This window comes from Zootermopsis nevadensis, unplaced genomic scaffold (assembly GCF_977971745.1).
Source record: "Zootermopsis nevadensis isolate Lab colony 2312 unplaced genomic scaffold, Znev_1.0 Znev_ptg000008l, whole genome shotgun sequence".
In the NCBI taxonomy this organism is placed as follows: domain Eukaryota; kingdom Metazoa; phylum Arthropoda; class Insecta; order Blattodea; family Termopsidae; genus Zootermopsis; species Zootermopsis nevadensis.
The window spans coordinates 10,482,763-10,500,662 of NW_028259140.1; the positions used below are offsets into that span (position 1 = coordinate 10,482,763).

The 17,900-nt window shown below is 36.6% G+C and overlaps 2 protein-coding genes across 10 annotated transcripts; one reads left to right on the plus strand and one right to left on the minus strand.

Annotated features, from left to right (window-relative positions):
• Positions 1–2,040: 2,040 nt before the first annotated feature.
• On the minus strand, positions 2,041–11,232 carry Gmer (GDP-L-fucose synthase-like protein). Of its 9 annotated transcripts, none has more exons than XM_022070409.2 (9): positions 11,092–11,231; positions 10,616–10,676; positions 10,312–10,473; positions 9,476–9,590; positions 8,626–8,754; positions 7,307–7,520; positions 5,073–5,222; positions 3,243–3,474; positions 2,041–2,290 (listed from the first exon to the last, which is right to left on the minus strand). In XM_022070409.2, the coding sequence occupies exons 3-9, from the start codon at positions 10,446–10,448 to the stop codon at positions 2,221–2,223; spliced, it is 1,047 nt and encodes a 348-aa protein (XP_021926101.1). In that variant the 5' UTR covers positions 10,449–10,473; positions 10,616–10,676; positions 11,092–11,231; the 3' UTR covers positions 2,041–2,220. The 9 variants fall into 9 exon arrangements, with proteins under 9 accessions (XP_021926101.1, XP_021926100.1, XP_087201204.1 ...); XM_022070408.2 differs by lacking the exon at positions 11,092–11,231 and adding an exon at positions 10,806–10,961; XM_087345078.1 differs by lacking the exon at positions 10,616–10,676 and having other exon boundaries at positions 5,073–5,210; positions 11,092–11,232.
• A 193-nt stretch (positions 11,233–11,425) lies between these two features.
• On the plus strand, positions 11,426–14,652 carry LOC110832932 (uncharacterized). The gene is made up of 3 exons (XM_022070413.2): positions 11,426–11,559; positions 13,085–13,223; positions 13,511–14,652. The coding sequence occupies exons 1-3, from the start codon at positions 11,457–11,459 to the stop codon at positions 13,941–13,943; spliced, it is 675 nt and encodes a 224-aa protein (XP_021926105.1). The 5' UTR covers positions 11,426–11,456; the 3' UTR covers positions 13,944–14,652.
• The last annotated feature ends 3,248 nt before the right edge of the window (positions 14,653–17,900 follow it).

Genomic DNA, 17,900 nt, shown 5'->3' on the forward strand with positions numbered 1-17,900 from the left:
CTCGTTTATCAATGTAAGTCTTCTTTCGCTTTTCTTTATTTCTTAAATGTCTGATGTTGTAGTTCTTTACGTTGCTGTTCAGAGGTCAACAGTTCTTGTTCAGTGAACTTTTTACGTCCAACCCCACCCTTGCAAATCTTCGTCTTAAAATCGATCATAATAGTTTTCGTAATCGTAATATATCGAGTATATATGAGTAGTATTATTAGTATCACTTTACCTTGTTGCAGTTGTTGGATGTGGTACTTCAAATAGTTGATAACGTCTTTTTTCACTTTTCTGATGTTTTAGGACAACTGTCAGAAAATTATCAATAATGCGATTCCACGTGCTTCTTCTGGAGCAGTGATAATGCGACTGGCTCGGTAGTGAAGCGTTATTTGTTTACTCGGCATTGTTGTGTTGTACTGGGCATTGTTGTTCCACAACAATGCCCAATGTTGACGTCATCAACAATGTAAAGAGATATTTGTTTATACTCGGCATTGTTGATGACGTAATTTATTGACGACAACGAGGAATCACAAATTTTTATAATAAGAATAGACACGACATTTATTGAAAGAATTTACGTAACATTAAAAATAAAATTATGCAACTTGACGAAAATCCAAGTTTTGGGGTACCTAGCGCAGGCATTTAATAAACATAAAGCTCTGCGTAAATAAAACCGACGCCGATCACAGATGTATAACGTACTACACCCGACAGTTTCCATGTGTATCCACCACAAATTAATAATAACCAGCTGGAATCATAAAAATATCTACAATTCTTCCTTACTCCATGGAGCCAAGTTCTTCTGAGCAGCCAACAGCTGCTGAGCCACACAAGAAATTTCCAACCTTTTATGGAATCCAAAAGTTCATTACCATGTTCACAAGAGCCTGCTATTGGTCGTTATCCTCTGCCAGATAAGTCCAGTTCATACCACCACATACTATTTCTCTAAGATCCATTTTAATATCTACCTATGTCTGGGTTTGCCCACCAAAACTCTGTATGCATTCCTATCTCACATGCTGGCTACATGCCCTGCCCATCTCATCCTCCTCGTCTTGAACAGTCTTTATATTTGGCAAGGATTGCTACTTATGAAACTGCTCATTATGCAACCTCATAAGGACAGGCTCAGGTACTAATGGATCATGATAACAGTAATATGCCTTGATAATTACTAGTCAGTTTTATTGCCATCCTTGTAAACTGGTACAATAAAAGACTCCTTCCACTGCTGAGGCAAATCATCCTTATTACAAACAGAATTAAGAAGTTTATGGATCTCAAAATAAAATGTTCCAAAATATCTACAAACATGTACATAAACATAGAGACACAATATAATGATATTGAAGGACATGACAATAGCAGGGTCAGTGATGGTGGTAGTGGAGCTGCAGTAGCAGAGTAGAGTAGAGTAGTGCACCAGCAACAGAATAACAGCAACAGTAGTAACAGCAGCAATAAAGAACAATATGCCAAACAGGCTACTTCTTATAAAATGAGTATGAATTCATATTGACTAGATTTCCAATCTTGCTAGAGGATCAGATATTCTGAAAGAGTAATCATCTTGAAATAGACCTTGACCATATCCTCCCCACTCCTATCTAGCTCAGTGCTGCATATATTTTATTCATCTTCTCTTCCCATGTCACATGCTCACAATAATGAAATACTCATTTATTATACAGGTGTAGGTCTATACTGCATAAAGAATGAAATATCACCAAGTTGAAGCAAACACCTTACCAATCCAGTGGTTTAAATAGTGCACATAGGGTAAATCTGGAGGAGATGTCATACTTTTGTAACATTTGTCTTAACTCAACACAAAAATGGTCAAAACAGCAGATAATTCAGAGATATTATATTTAAGATCTCTATTATACTATGTGGTAAGAAATATATCTGCAGAAAATGTCTCAGAGATACAAGCTGATAAAAACAGTTGTCGATGTGGTCTCTCTCCTGGACATGCCAGTATCAGGGAGAAATGCCACTCTTTCAGAATATCATGTGAAATCAAAAAGCAACATATGTAAATAAAAACAAATGTACTTTATTCAAACTAATGATGTAATATGAACATAAAACAGAAAAAATAAGTAAATGACATAAATACAAATTTCAATATAAAATGATACTCAATTATTAAGTAATTCCTAGATTCACTTTTGCTTGTTGCTATTTTCTTCTTGCAACAGATTTCTGCTGCAATCAATGAATTTGTTTTTGTGTGTACAGACAGCAGACAGAACTCACACAATCAGTTCCTGCAACACACACACTTTATACAGTCATCTTTTCTGTTCAAACACAGTTTTCTAAGCACTCACAACACAATTTTCAGGTGTATCTTGATTAGAACTTTCTTTTTCTAAGTTTTCCAACCTTGTAGACCTGAAGTATTGGAACTGTTGCCTTTCTCCTCTGCTCTTTAACTTTATTTTCTCTTCTTTCACCTATCCTAGATGTTAACTGCTTCAGTAACTACAAAATACTTGTCTCCTTGAAGATGATTTCATTTTGATATTTTCAGCACTGGACTAATCTTCCTCAAAGGTTTGGAGGGAGTAATTTCAAGAAGCAAAGCAACGGAAGACAATACAGTATTCAAATTAATTGTTAAAGGTCCTGCAGGGGTAGATACATTTTCAGAGATTGTTCAAGAAAAGGTGCAGAAAATTGTTTTGACAAAAAATAGAATATTTTTATCAAAAGAATACTCATGTTTATGTGTATGGATCATCTGCTTCATTGAGAAATTTTCATATTTTACCCTAACCTGAACACAAAATGAACTTATGAATAACTTTGGAAAGGCACAGAAACCAAGAATTTAAAGGGTAGAAAGTCAGTATAGAATGGGTAAATATGGCATATAGTAGCAACCATAAAGAGCTTTCTGCTACTCCAAAACTAATGTTACACTGAGAGCGATAGTTGGCAAAGAGAACCCACACTTTAATGACAGTCCAAAACTGCTTATTATACTTCAAACCCTAGTACTGAAGAGGGCTTAAAACTATACATGGAACTCAGACCTCAACCTAACACCACCAGGTCTCATATGGCTAGGAAGAGGAAAATATGGAGGCAAGGGCTCATGTGATCAGGTAAACAATTCAAGATAAAGAAGACAGAAGAAACGGGGTGTAAAGTTATTAATAAAACCCTCATACAAGATATTTTCACGCTCAACACACTCCACATTGCAAACAATAGAACATGTTACTCACTTTCTCGCTATGTGACAGTTCTGTTTGAACCACTGCACTGTGTCCTTCACTGCCTGTTCAAATGGTGTGAACTGGAAATGAGGTATTAGGCTTCTCAGTTTAGCATTACTTGCAGTTTTCTTGAACTGACCATCAGCATGGGTTGAGTCATAATGAATTTCACCTTGGAAGTCAAAAGCCTGGGCAATATTCTCTGCAACTGTACGTATGGATACCTCATCTTTTTCATCAACTTTAAAAAAAATCAAATTTAAGTTGAATAGTATACATATATGTATGCATGCAGACAAACTGAATGTATTAATGATTTCTAATTAGGAATTTTACATTTTCTGTTGCTTTTAAAGAAAAGCTGCTAACAATCACGCCATTTATCTGACTGAATTAGAATATGTGTGTGTCCATGTTAGTTTCATTACAAAATAGACATCTCATATAACATAAATTTCTAATTTATTTTTACTACCTGTACTTCATTCTGAAGCATGTTATACAGGTCCAAGGCTAGTGACCAAAACTGACAAAAATTATAACTTAATACATTTTTGAAAATGCAGTGACACTTACGAACTGATGTTAAAAGGATGTTTTTGATGAAAATAATGGCAGGATAGACATACAAAATGAATGCTGAAAATAAAGTCAAGGCCCCTTTATGAAACTACAGTGAAACCTCTATCCATCGTTCCCGGAACTATCGTTTTCCCGGATGCATCGTCCGTTTTGTTCGGTCCCGAATACATCCCATATAAAATAATGTTACATTTTCCCGCTTCTATCGTTCCTCGAACTATCGTTTTATCGCATCGATCGTTCAAAAATCTTAGTCCCGGCCCACAATTTTCCCGCAATGATCGTTTCTGAGAATTCAAAATGCTGGGTTTAGAGATAAATTAATACCGAAAGACGCATAATGTTCTTGGAATACACAGTAGCGGTAACCTGTTATGTCGCCCAACCAGCACATTCTTTTGGAATGAGGGTCAGCGGTGCAGGGGTGATAGTTGGAGTGAATGGCGGTGCTCATTGTCAGAAATTTTACGATTTTAATTAGGGTGCACTCATATTTCGTTCCAGCGATGCCAGATGGCATGTGCAGTGTGAATTTCTTCACAAATGCTTTTATTATAAGTACAAAGGAAAGGCTGGCGGCACTTTTCATTCTTCTGGTTCATCTTGTTTCCAGCGGTTCAGGGTCTTCTACAGCTATGTTTCGTTGAGTTCGGCAGTAATAGTATTTCCATTCTTCCTGTTATTGTCCGCAAAGGGGGTTGGAGTGGTGAGGAAGAGGAAGACGACGAATGCGAGCCCAAAGCTTTGCCGAGTTTTGCCGAAGCACACGCTGCATTGGCGAAAGTGAAGTCGTTCTTTTATGCGCTTAATATTAGTGAACGTGACGAAGAAAACATTTTGAACGTGGAAAGTGCTCTGTTTGGTCTAAAACGTAAAGTTTCAACAAACCAGTTGTCCATTAAAGACTTTTTTGGTAAAAAGAAGTAACTTTGAAAGAGAAACATTGTTTTTTTTAAAATTTTTAATGCTTTCCCGCATCTATCGTTTTCCCGCATTCATCGTTTTTATTTCCCACCCCCGCCGAAAACGATGCATCGAGGTTTCACTGTACACTATTTCCTTGACAATCAACTTCCAAGAAATAAAACAATGTTTAAAATGCATGTTCATGTATTTTTAGTGATAAAAACACTTATAATAGTGAAAAAATGTAAATTGTATTGTAATTTGCTTCACTTTCTTTTGCAAATAAAAAGATAAGTATGAAGAGCCTGTTTCTTTGTGAAGGTTCAAACTAAAACCTGGCAACTCACTCACCAGACAGAATGATTGGGTCAACACTGTTATACTCCCGCAGTACCCAGACAATTAATTTTGCAAGATCCAAGGAGTAGATAAACTGACGTAATGGGCAACCTGTACCAAGAACTGTGAATACAGTTTCCTCTGGACTCCCTGATAACATCCCTGGAAAAGTAACACAAATCACATGCTTAGTTATGACAGAAATCTACAATAAAAACCAGAGTACTTGTTATGAGTATGACCAAACACTGGGTGTGTGTCTCTCTCTCTCTCAGATGGGGAGGGGGGAACTGAGCATGCACAAAAAAAAATCTACATACCGCTACCTGCCTGTGTTAGCATGTCCCTTACTAAAGACACATGAAATTTTCCATGGGATACTTCTCTACCACATGAGGAGAAAAGAATGTAGCCAATGAGAATTATTACATCCATTAAGTGAAAAATTATTTTTTGTCGACTTTGACGCGCATTCCGTCTCGTTTGTTTACACAGCGCAAATATCATTCATGATCCTCCACTGTATCTAGCTTCTAAGCATTTCCATTCTCATAACAGAAGTTTCCTGCTGGTGGATGTCTCTTTTGTCCTTCCAAATAAATACTGAGAGATCATCCTTAATCCTTGGGTAGCTGTTATATCATGTGTTGCACACTGCTGGTCCTTTTCCTTACCTTCACGTCATTAAGTGTATGCAGTCAAATCACACAGTTTTATTATTTTGATACTGAAATATGTGTTTCTGGAATGTATTGCTTGAAGAACATCTCCCTTCAACTCTTGAAGTGTACAATAATTAACAATAACTTTATCTACTGCCAAATGTTCAGGTTAATTATAACACTTCATGTGAGTGTTGTTTATTATTTCAAATATGTCTCACATTTTCCACAGTTTGTCATTAGAATCAACATTCTTAAGAATTTCTTTCCTATTGTCCACAAAATGTATGAAGCAAATAATGCACAAAAATCTGTTTCCTTGTATCGAGTTTTTCTCTGCTATCAGCACTTTGATAACTAATGGAGAAGGAAAGAAAGAAAAAAGAAAGAAAGTGAGCTTCGCTTTGGTTCATGCCACTGGGGCCACCCGTAAAGTTGTGGACACCCATGGTATTACCTGCTTGAGAGGACAGTTCCCAGTAGGAAGCTGTTGGTTGTTGTTTTGGTGACGGCAGTGTGGCGATCTTCACATTTCTTACATTTCATCTTCCTCCTCCTGTTCTGTTTCTTCCCCTTCGTCCTCAGACGAGTCATCATGGTCACATTCCAGAATCAGTTTGATATCATTATCCTGAAGTCTCCTGGAAGTCATGGTTGAAAACTGATCTAAACTGCTTGTGCAATCAGCTGCAAAACCCTTCCAGACAAACTAACAAAGGGGACTTTATTATGCTCTCCTTTCTCATATTAGTCATGCTGTTGGTATGATTATTGTTTACTGTTTATGTCCAAATCATGTTAGAGTCAGTTGTTTACATTAACGCTTCCACTGTGATAATAGTCTGGATGGCTGGTATGTGGGCCATGTATGGCACCCATAAACATGAACATAAGATCTGGACATTGCCAAATTGTGCATTCTCCAGGAGGAACATATGTAACTGACCCCACAGTCAGCATTCCACCAGTGACCTGCATGTATGCAAAAGGTTATCATATTACCTCAAATCCTACAAGGTTATCAATATTAATAATATAAGGCTTCAAGAGCTCAGTTAATATAGTGACTGATTTTGAGCTGAACAAGTCAGAGGTCAACTCCCAGCAGGGTAGAATTTTTCTCTTCAGAACATGCAGATTGACTCCAGGTCTGACCCAGCCTACTGTCAAATGGATACCCAGTTTCTTACCTCATGGGCAAAGCAGCAGGTGCATGAAGCTAACCAACCACTCACCTCCATCTAGTTTCAAGGTCAAGAATGTGTGGAGCTGTAAGTCCACTCCCCTATATACCTGCAGGGTGCAGTGCTTAATTAAGCACTGGGCAAAACTTTGCCTTTACACATTAGGAAATAAGTAGAAATTGTAAAGTCTCTTTCATCTCTTCTTTTTCACTTTCTCCTGCAGATGCATCTCACTGATATTTAAAGAGTGAAAGGAGATTTAATAGTGATCCTTCTTTTGTGTACACACCATCACCTTCTCCACTGCCGTATTACCATCACCAGCTGACTTCCATATCCTGAAGACAGAAATAAAACTGTTCCTTCATGTAAATATTGTACAAAGTACAAATAACATTACCTCTCTCCATAGCATCATGAAGTTTTCTAATAAGTGCAGGGATGACATGACTCGACTGCAGACTGAAGTTATCATGTGGTCCAAATACATTGCATGGAATAACAGATGTAAACAAACAGCCATGTTGCTCATAGTAAGCTCGATTTGAGATATCAACAAGTCTCTTGGCATAACTGTAGCCAAAGTTGGATGGATGCGGAGGACCTAGGTGAATCTGCAAACACACAAAAGAATGTGTACCTTTTGTGGCATGTCTTCTGCCATCCACACCAACTTCACTTTTGGTGGAAAATATACAAAAGGCTTTTGTAAGGTAACATGTCATCTAAACATATGTGCAAATATCTAAAATCCAATCCAATAAAAATGGTATATAAAAGCTGTCTCACTACCTTACATAGAAGCGCTTGGAATGAGATGAGGTATAGCTGATTCCTAATCCTGGCACTAGATGGGGGGTGGGGGTAAGTGGTCAGTATAATGTCTTGGCCATACTAACCATGGGGGAGGACCCCCAGTACCCACTAAACACAAGGATAGACCCAGAGCTCATCTGGTTGCAGAGGCTAGAAGAACAATCCTTTGCTCCTGCCAGGGATCAAACCCTGGTAATCCAGATTGTATTCAGGCACTATACTGACTGGGCTACCCTGGCTGATAAAGATGGTTTAGAAAAATTTAAATATAAAAAAATTGCAACACTATAACAAAGCAAATATTGATCAGGATATAAGGCCTTCAATTAAATCTGACATATAATAATAAACATGAAGATGGCGAGAGTATGTTCCTCCAAAATGTTTGTATCTATCTGCAAGTCAGCATGATTTTTTTACCTGCAGAACAATGTTATCTTCATTGCCACAAGAACCTCAAATGTAACACAGTGCACATAATTTCACAAAAATTAGAGTCTAAATCATCAGTCACATTATAAAGAGGCATGACCTTAAGAAGTTTGGGAATGTATGCATAGCAGAACAATTCTGGTGCATTTACCAAACACAACATTTTATCTTAACCTCAGAAATCACCCAGGGGGCCATGAACTAAGTACTGCACTTTGTATGAAGTGCAAAAGAACCACAGGGCTGAGTCATTGAAGGGGATGCACAGCAGACTGAAGAGAAATGGAGTGCTAGGGTCCTTTTGTTCATTCATTCCCAGCATCTGTGTATCTGTACTTCTGCTGAAGTCAATGGGAAATACTTAACTGTGATACAGAAATATTCATAAATAAGTAGGAAGTAAACTGCAATTCTATCAACTACCTCAGTAACAAACTGGTGAAAAACAAATAGAACACATGAATCACTTACCATAGTTTCATCTATGGGATATGTGGTCTTGTCAGGGAAAATGCAGGTAGACAAACAAGAAACAACCTTCACAACTCCAGTCTCAAAGCTTGTTTGCAGCACGCTATCGTTGATGTGGATATTCTTACGCTGCAAAGACAAAAATATAACAAAAGTCTGACATAGAGGCTGTATTAAACCCTAACAAGAAGGTATGTTCAGAAATAAAGATGCAAAACACTTGGTACCAGTAGGTATTCATGTCTTTACATAAGACAGAAACAATATCATAATTTCAATACAGCTAATAAACCCTCTGAAGACGTGATAAAGCTTTTAGACTCACAGCAACAAGTCTAAATTGCACTCATGAAGAATATAAGATCAGAATAAATTTACTACTTCTTTTTGGTTCAGAATCATCTTCCCGTCTCCTATCTAAAATACACAACACTATAATTTTGCCTGGTATTTTGTGTGTGAAAATTGTCCTCTTACAGTAAAGGAAGAACAAAGAGTGAGTAAGATTTGAGGTTTTCATAGCGGTGAGTATGAAGATTTCTGTCTTCTGGATTGTTGCGCTGTGTAGTCTGCCTCCGTCATCAGGCCCTGATGACGGAGGCAGTATGACATCTGAAACGTTGGTAAGCATCGACCAGACTACACAGCAATTAGTTCATGGAAGATAAATTGGCCTGTGTTTTTTACAAAACAATCAAACCTGAACATTATCTGAGACTGATTCTCTCAAGAAAAATTTATGGACATTTTATGCAAAATAACATACAGTGCACACTCTATTGTGGTTTATACAGCACTCCTACAACCTGTTAGGCTATTGTGAAATAAACGTGTTCATTTCAGAACATACCAGGAAGTCCAGGTTGTGTGACATGTTGTGGAACAACCCTCCAACCATAGCTGCCAGGTGGATCACATGTGTGGGATGATATTTATTAAACAAGGCTTTAGTCTGAGCACAATCACTGGAAGTAAAAGCATCATTATCATTAACATTGTCATCATCATCATCAGGAACATTTGTATTGTTTTCTTGTTGCCACAACTTTCTATTTCATCTGCAGCTTTCTTACTTATTGCCCAATATGAATTCATACTTTTTGTATGTGTTATTTAATTTCGCACCTATGGTCTTTTGTTCTATGAGGATACAGAATATTAGTACTGTAAAGAGAGATGCATTTAGGCCCTAAACCTTTTTATAACAAAATCATTTGTCAAATTATGAGTTAAATAGACTGTGAATTACACAACTGAATAAAAAGTATATGTGTATATAGATGAATACGAGCAGCTAATACACATATAAATAAATACCAACAGTTAAACCAAGAATGAAATACCATCCAGCACCGAGGACCTGTGCAGATTCTCTGTCCTGCATTTTTATAGCCAGAAATACCCCAATTTGGTTTGAAACAAATTAATTTATGTCAAACTTGCAACTACTGGGAAGAGACTGACTCACACTCGTCCCTGTATGACCCAAGGAAACAACAGAAGACCATTGCGCACTCTGACAGGAAAAAATGAAGCTTGGAAAAAAGTTGACAGAAAGGAAATTAGGTAAGGTACAGAGTGACAAGGAAGGAAATGTCACACACACACACACCCACTAAAGGGACAGCTCAGAGAAATGTCCCACATGTAGAGGCCCAAGATAATAAAACTATACATGCGGCATACCTCAAATCAGCATCTTTGGACCCAACAAAAATCCAGTCTTCATCATCTCTCTCTTCTTTTTGAATGACAGTCTGAATGGCATGTCCCACAAGTCCAGACCCACCTGTGACTAAGACTACTTTCTTATCACCAGACATATTGAAATGGTATGCTGATCAGTAACTGCAAAATTAATTTTAAATTAATCACTTAACTTCTTTGTATTATTTCAGTAACTACACATGTACAAGACTCTGGCAATAGAACTTAAAGCTAGCAACCACTTAACAAAATCCAATCGACAACAGTCTCACCAAATACTAACCTCAATATACACCAATAAGGAGTATACTATACAGGTATCAAGGTATTCAGTAATCTTCAACCTACAATTAAAAGTTTAAATCATAATATACAAGTATTCAAGCCTGCATTACAGGATTACCACTTAATTCACTTCTTCTACTGTGTGGATAATTCTTATATCAATATGTGAAATAAGCTTTTGTACTTGCATTGAAAATTCTGAAGTTTATGTATATCAAGTCTCCAAGACAAAATCCGAACTCTTATATTTTATTTTATGTAGAAAACATGTTTTATACTATTAAATGTGTTTTCGTTGGGAATAATCGGAGACCTATATGTGTTAACCTTGAACAAAAGAAAGCAGACTGTGCAATCCGAAACATAATCTTACGTTTCGTAATTTCACACAGATGGTCAGAAAGATAGGTTACGTTGTCAACGTAATAGTAACAGGTCTCCGATTATTCCCTATAAAAAACCAAATAATCTTACCTAAAGAGTTCTCACGACGGTGAAGGCGTCGATAACTGTTTTTTTTATCGTGTTCAATGTATAATTAAATGAAATATAATCAGCTTTACGTGTTTTACTTTTATCCACAGACGATACCAACATTGATTTCTGTTCTGATCCAATCAGAGAGAAGTTGCGTATTTGATGTTAGTGTTAGCTGTGGATAATACCGTAATGCTAGCCACAGATAGACTTTCGATGTAGATATCGCGAATGTTTGTTGACGCGTGTCCTATCTCAGCAGCAATGAACACGTGCGAGGAACAGCTGAGCCACAGCCAATAGTAAGTAGGAGAGTCGTTCCTTCTGGAAGTTGGAGGGAAGAACTTGAATGGTGTTCAAATATGGCTAGCGTTGGATGCAATTTTCTTTGTAGGGGATGTGATGAAAAAATTTGTGATGAAAAGTTTTCATACAAAGTAAAAAAAGAAAAGGCCTATGTATCAGGTAATTATGTTTGCTGTCTGTTTATATAATATAGTTAGTGAAGCAAGACATTCCACAAACTGCACATTCAACACCCAGCAACCTACTGCAATACAGGACTATAAGTTAGTATTGTATCAGGAAGATTTATTTTAATCTTTTGATATTAAGACATCAAGTTACTTAATTGTATCTACCAAAGCAATAACATTCCTCACATAACAAGGTGCAGACTGTATACATTCAGTATTTTGTTTTAAATTGCCTTTTAACACATCATATTCTTCAACATGACTGTGGTTTGCACTGAAAGTTAGGGCCGAATGATGGACTAAGAACCCCGAAATGCCATGTAGTGCTGAACAACATGAAATAATTTGAGTGCATGAATTTCATCATGTATGTGTGAAGCTGGATATCCTATAGTTTAATTATATCTGTAACATGACACTCAGAATGTTAATACAAAGATTTTCAACAGCTAGCCCAATCCCAGTTAGTGGAACCCAGAAACTACATACCTCTCTGCCAGTCAGGAATAGTGTTTTACTAGCAAAAACATTTTCTTCCTTGTCAGAGTTGACAGAATACAGTGTGATGTCCAACTTGAGAGTATGAAATTGAAAGATATTACTGGATTTGTTAATGTGTGTGTGATTCCCCATAGCGGGTGTGTAGTCTGTAAATAACAAAACAAGTTAAGTGAAAATTATATTTTCATCCCCATGATGCTTCACCATCTTTCATTTATCCTTTATGTCCAAACATCCTAAATATTCCTCACACATTTCTAACAAGTGGATCCAAGAATTGCAACAGGCATACATATACATCTACTGATGTTGAGACTAAGTCAGTGTCTTGTAATGACAAACTGACCAGCTTAAGAGTTAATCAGTTGTGTTTCATTCAACAGCTAAAGTATGAACTACTTAGTTGCCTTGGATTATGAGTCAGAAGATGGCTGTCTAGTCTGGTAGAAGTTTACCGTCATTTTAGAGGTCCTTGGTGCCTCCATCCTCCTCCTTTTAATATTATATTTTGCTTGCAAAGAAACTGTTTATGTACTATAATAATAATTATTTATAAATACTGATCACAAGGCACTCCAGATTGAAATTAAAAAAATATTTTTTAAATTAAAGGTCTACATTTTTAGCAGTTCAAGGATGAAGGTAATGTTCATTGAACTTTCAACACATTTTTGATTTAGCTCTAGGCTTCCATTGTTTATTTTCATGGCATTCTATAGAGTATCTTCCTATGAGCTCGGGCTAAACCTTCTTCCTGAGGCTTATTATTGCTGCTGTTGCTACAGACCCACCAGACAGGAACATAGGAACCTAAAACCTATGATACGGGCATTTTTTTACTTTCTGGTGATTCAGATATTGGTTGTTAGGTTATGGGATAGACTAAGAACTGTGTGTGAGTTGTCTGTCTGATTTCTTAATTTGACAGTTCATGAAGGTTATTAATTATTCCTAAGTTTTGAGTGTTTTATTTGTGTTAGTTCTTCACTAACATGAGCAACTTTCTTTTGAAGGTGTTTTAGATTGTGTGAACAAAAAAACAGGGCATGGAAAGAATCTTATTCTTGTATGTTCATGTGGAAAAAATATTGGAGAATTTATTACTTACAAGAAAGAAAGGAAGTATTGTTTAGATTTGAAGAAAGTCACAAGGTAAAGTATTTTTGTAATTAGGACTATAACCTGAAGGTTTACTTACTCCTTCCTGAGAGCCAACATTTTATGGAACCCAAAGGCCGAAGGTTCACTTCTAATAAACCGAAGGTCACCATTATATTTTATCCTGAACAAGCTGAATCCAGTTTACCATGTCCTGCTTCCATAATTTTAAATTTTCTTTTGTTTCTTAATTTGAACTGTGTGTCAGACCTTTCATTAGTTTTATTTAGCAGTTCTAAGAATATTGGGAGAAGAAGAATGTTATCCATTTCCTCTTTTAGGTGCACTGTAAGAAACAGTGAAGACAGTCATACAAAGAGTCTTCGCCATCAAGGGAAAGCAGTCCCATTGCCTACAGATGTGTTTGCTCCTACAGTGAGCAAGAACATACGCGTTGCCAGTAACGAACCTGCCAAGAATTCGACAGTGTATGGAGAAGAGGCTGAAAAAGAAAATGAAATTAAGCAGCTGAAGGAAACAATAACTGCTTTGAAAGAAAGGATGAAGTCTATGGAAAGAGAGAATGTAAACAAATTTAAAGATGTTTGTGGAATGTTGCTTTCACAGAAACTGGAAATTCAGCGACTTCAAGAAATTATTTGGGTTCTGCATCCAAACATCAACTTGGAGCAAGCATTCTCTGTTGATGATAAAGTATTATACTTCATTCCTGATTCAGTTACATCTGCTGATAATCTGAATGTTGAAGATTAACTTTCATGTCAGAGGTTGAGTTTGTTTCTGCTTATTTTTATTATTCCATAAATGCTCTATAATTGTACTTAACTTGGTATATCCATCACATGTGGTCAGACCCCTTCTTCCACTCATCTTCATTTCTGTTCACTTTTTTGGCATTCTATGCTCATGCATTCTTTTAACATGTCTAAACCATCTTAATATATTTCTATTTGGTTCTGTATTTCATCATGAGCTCTCCCTTAATGTATGTGTTTTTGATTCCATCTCCTGGTTTTCCCCACTATTTCTCTTGGTAATTTAATCTCAACTGCTTGTAGTTTACTTTCCTCTCTTAGTACATATCCATGTCTCTGCTCCATAAACAGCACCTTCTTAAAATGTGCATTATACAATGTAATCTTGCATTTCTGTCTGAATCGTTATTCCACAACAAACTCTTGGCTAAATGATAAAATCTTGAAACCTTTCCCATTTGTTCATTTTGGATCTTGCCACTATCCTCCACCACAGTTCCAAAGTTGACAAATTTGTTCAACCAAAATATACAAAAATATGGCAAGACCTAATTATCAAAAAAATATTGTATTAGGTTAAGTTATTGTTTTGGTTCAATATATCAAACATCTTTTGCATTTTGTGAATTATTTGTGATGTGCCAGAACATGTAACCAGTGATCTGTTAAGCTGTAAGAAGAATAAAGTAATAATTTTAAATTTTTAATCCCCAGTAGTGATCAATATAATACAAACAGGAGTTGGTATGTTATATTTTATGAGGCATAAAGTTATAAAATAAACATGTAAATGGAAACAGTGAAGTACAGAACTGTCATGAGAAAGTGTTGCACCTTTTCATGCAGCAGAACCTACAGAATTTCTTAAAAGGATATTAGTGTTACTCTATTTTTAGATGTACCCAAGTAAAGCTGAAACTGGGTATACTTCATGTGTTCTGAGAAGATCACTATTTTGATTTTCTTGGGCTTGACATGTGTTGCATGTTTCTGTTATATGAAGCATTGCAAAATTACTAATTTTAATATCAAAGCAAATGTGTTCATAGTACATTTTGTGTTCAACAGAGTATAACTTTACACCATGAGTGTGGTACAAAATGAGGTGGAAATTCAATAAATAGAAACAAAGGGTATATATTTTGAATTTAAAATGAATACAATAATTTGTGGTAATGGCCAGGGAGCACAAAGCTTTTACCAACCCCAATCCCCTAAAACTGATGCAGCGCCCACTCTCTGAAGAAACAAACACTCGAAAATTAGGCAAGATAATTACCTGGTTGAAAAAGCCTATGACTCTGTGAAGAGAAAAGTGCTATATAATATTCTTATTGAAGTACATGTTAGTATCGTGTCAGCAGACAGGCGGGCAGAATTATCTTAGGGTGGCTAATAAATCAATTGAAAGTGTTACAAAGTTCAAATATTTTGGAACAACAATAACAAATGAAAATGATACTCATGAGGAAGTTAGGAGGAGACTAAATTCTAGAAATGCTTGCTACTTCTCAATTCAAAATATTTTGTCTTCCCATCTGATTTCTAAGAACCTGAAAATTAAAGTATACAAAACAATAATTTTGCCTGTTGTTTTGTATGGGTGTGAAACATGGTCTCTTACACAGAGGGAGGAACACAGATTGCAGGTGTTTGAGAATAGGGTGTTGAGGAGGATATTTGGGCCTAGGAGAGAATATGATGGGGTGTGGAGAAAACTGCATAACCATGAGTCCCTCGTCTGAGACTCACAACCCAGGTGTAATAATCATCAAAACACTCACAAACCAAATTAAAATAATAATACATTTGTTTGAAATTCCTGGATACAAAAAAATTACATTAACTAAGTTCCTTCTGGTTGGAGGAGGAAAAGAACTAGGCCTAACTTACCTACAGTAAAAAGTAAAACCATGTACACACTTAGGGGAGAGGCCTTAGGAAGTATAGCTCCTATTCATTCTTAACCTTGGCTCTAGATAGGGGTGAGTGGTCAGTGTCATGCCCCGTCCACACTTCAGCCCCGGGGAAATGAACCCGGTACCTATCAGACAGGAGGCTGGGTGGGACCCAGAGCCGGTATGAACGCAGAGACTAAAAGAAAAATCCTCTGCCCATCTGGAATCGAACATCAGTCATCCAGTCACTGCTGACTGAGCTGCCCCAGCTCCCTACTTAACTATACCAATACAAATAAACTGGGTATCATGATATGGAATATGCAATAATAATAGTACCTATAGTTCTGTTAAATAATGTACACAATATTACCAAAGCAGACTTAAATAATATCTGAAGAATGGCCATATGCACCTTAAATATAACAGCTACAAGTGGTCACACAAGAAACTTGTGTAACAACCCTGGTAGTTACGTGCATACCAGCAGTACTCAAAGAACAAGTAACTACAAAACAGAAACCCACATTGCTACTTACCAATGCAGCCAATCACTCCTGCAATTCCATGAAACAAAACTTCCTTATTTCTGAGTGTATCAATAAATGTTCATCACTTTAGTAATATTTATATCAAAATTACAGAATACCGTTTTTTTTTTTGTAGTCATCAATCCTAGGATTGGTTTGCAGCCCCATTACAGGGCTCTTACTTGCGAAGATACCACAGAAGTTTCACCTTGCCTTCCGTGGCCAGTCTTACCCACCAGACTGGAAGAGGGGACATGGCCAAACATCCATGCCTAGAGTAGGACTCGAACCCACAGTCCCAGCGGCCAGGCGCACGAGGTCCATGCCTCAGACTGCGTGGCCACTGCGGCCGGCACAGAATACCATAACATACTATATTTCTGATATGTTCTATGTAATAGGACTCTTGCACATATTTAATAACATCATAATTTGGTGGGGGGGGGGGGGATAAAGACAATGTCAAAAAATCACCAATTCTTGAAAAATTAAACTATTTGTGAGACACTACTTTCTTGTTGCTGCATGAATGTTATTCCTTTATCCTCACAGTTGGTACACGGGTCAAGTTTTTGAATCATGGTTGTTTGCTTTAGCAACATTGTAATTTACACAAAAATTTGGATCAGTTTTGTACATGTCAGAATGAAGGGCTTTAATAATATCATGCAGTCAGGAAAGTATCTGCCTGTGCATTTTAACTGGAAGTCTCCACAGCTCAAAATTTATCTTTGTGCCAGCATTAAAGGCATAAAATCTTAGCTGCCCATATGTTAAAGGTTAAATAAGGAGAACATTATGAGATTATGTATGGTTACTGGTCATAAAAATAAACCAGTTCATTATCAAGTGGACAAATATGTCAAAAAATCACCAATTCTTGAAAAATTAAACTATTTGTGAGACACTACTTTCTTGTTGCTGCATGAATGTTATTCCTTTATCCTCACAGTTGGTACACGGGTCAAGTTTTTGAATCATGGTTGTTTGCTTTAGCAACATTGTAATTTACACAAAAATTTGGATCAGTTTTGTACATGTCAGAATGAAGGGCTTTAATAATATCATGCAGTCAGGAAAGTATCTGCCTGTGCATTTTAACTGGAAGTCTCCACAGCTCAAAATTTATCTTTGTGCCAGCATTAAAGGCATAAAATCTTAGCTGCCCATATGTTAAAGGTTAAATAAGGAGAACATTATGAGATTATGTATGGTTACTGGTCATAAAAATAAACCAGTTCATTATCAAGTGGACAAATATTGGTTTACAATTTGTCAGGGTCAAATTTAAGGGCAAGTGACCAGGTCAGTCATCCTGGAACCTCCATAAAACAGGGGCCTCTATAAAAATCAAAGCTTTAATATTTTTTTAATTTATTTATTTATTTTAAAAAAGTGTCCAGGTCATCATGAACAAGAGACCATGGTTAGAATACATATTCCTGATATGCCATTTAATTATTTGAATTCAAAGGATATCCATGAAAGTTATGAGATGTTAAGAATTAATGCTCCTACATTTTCTAG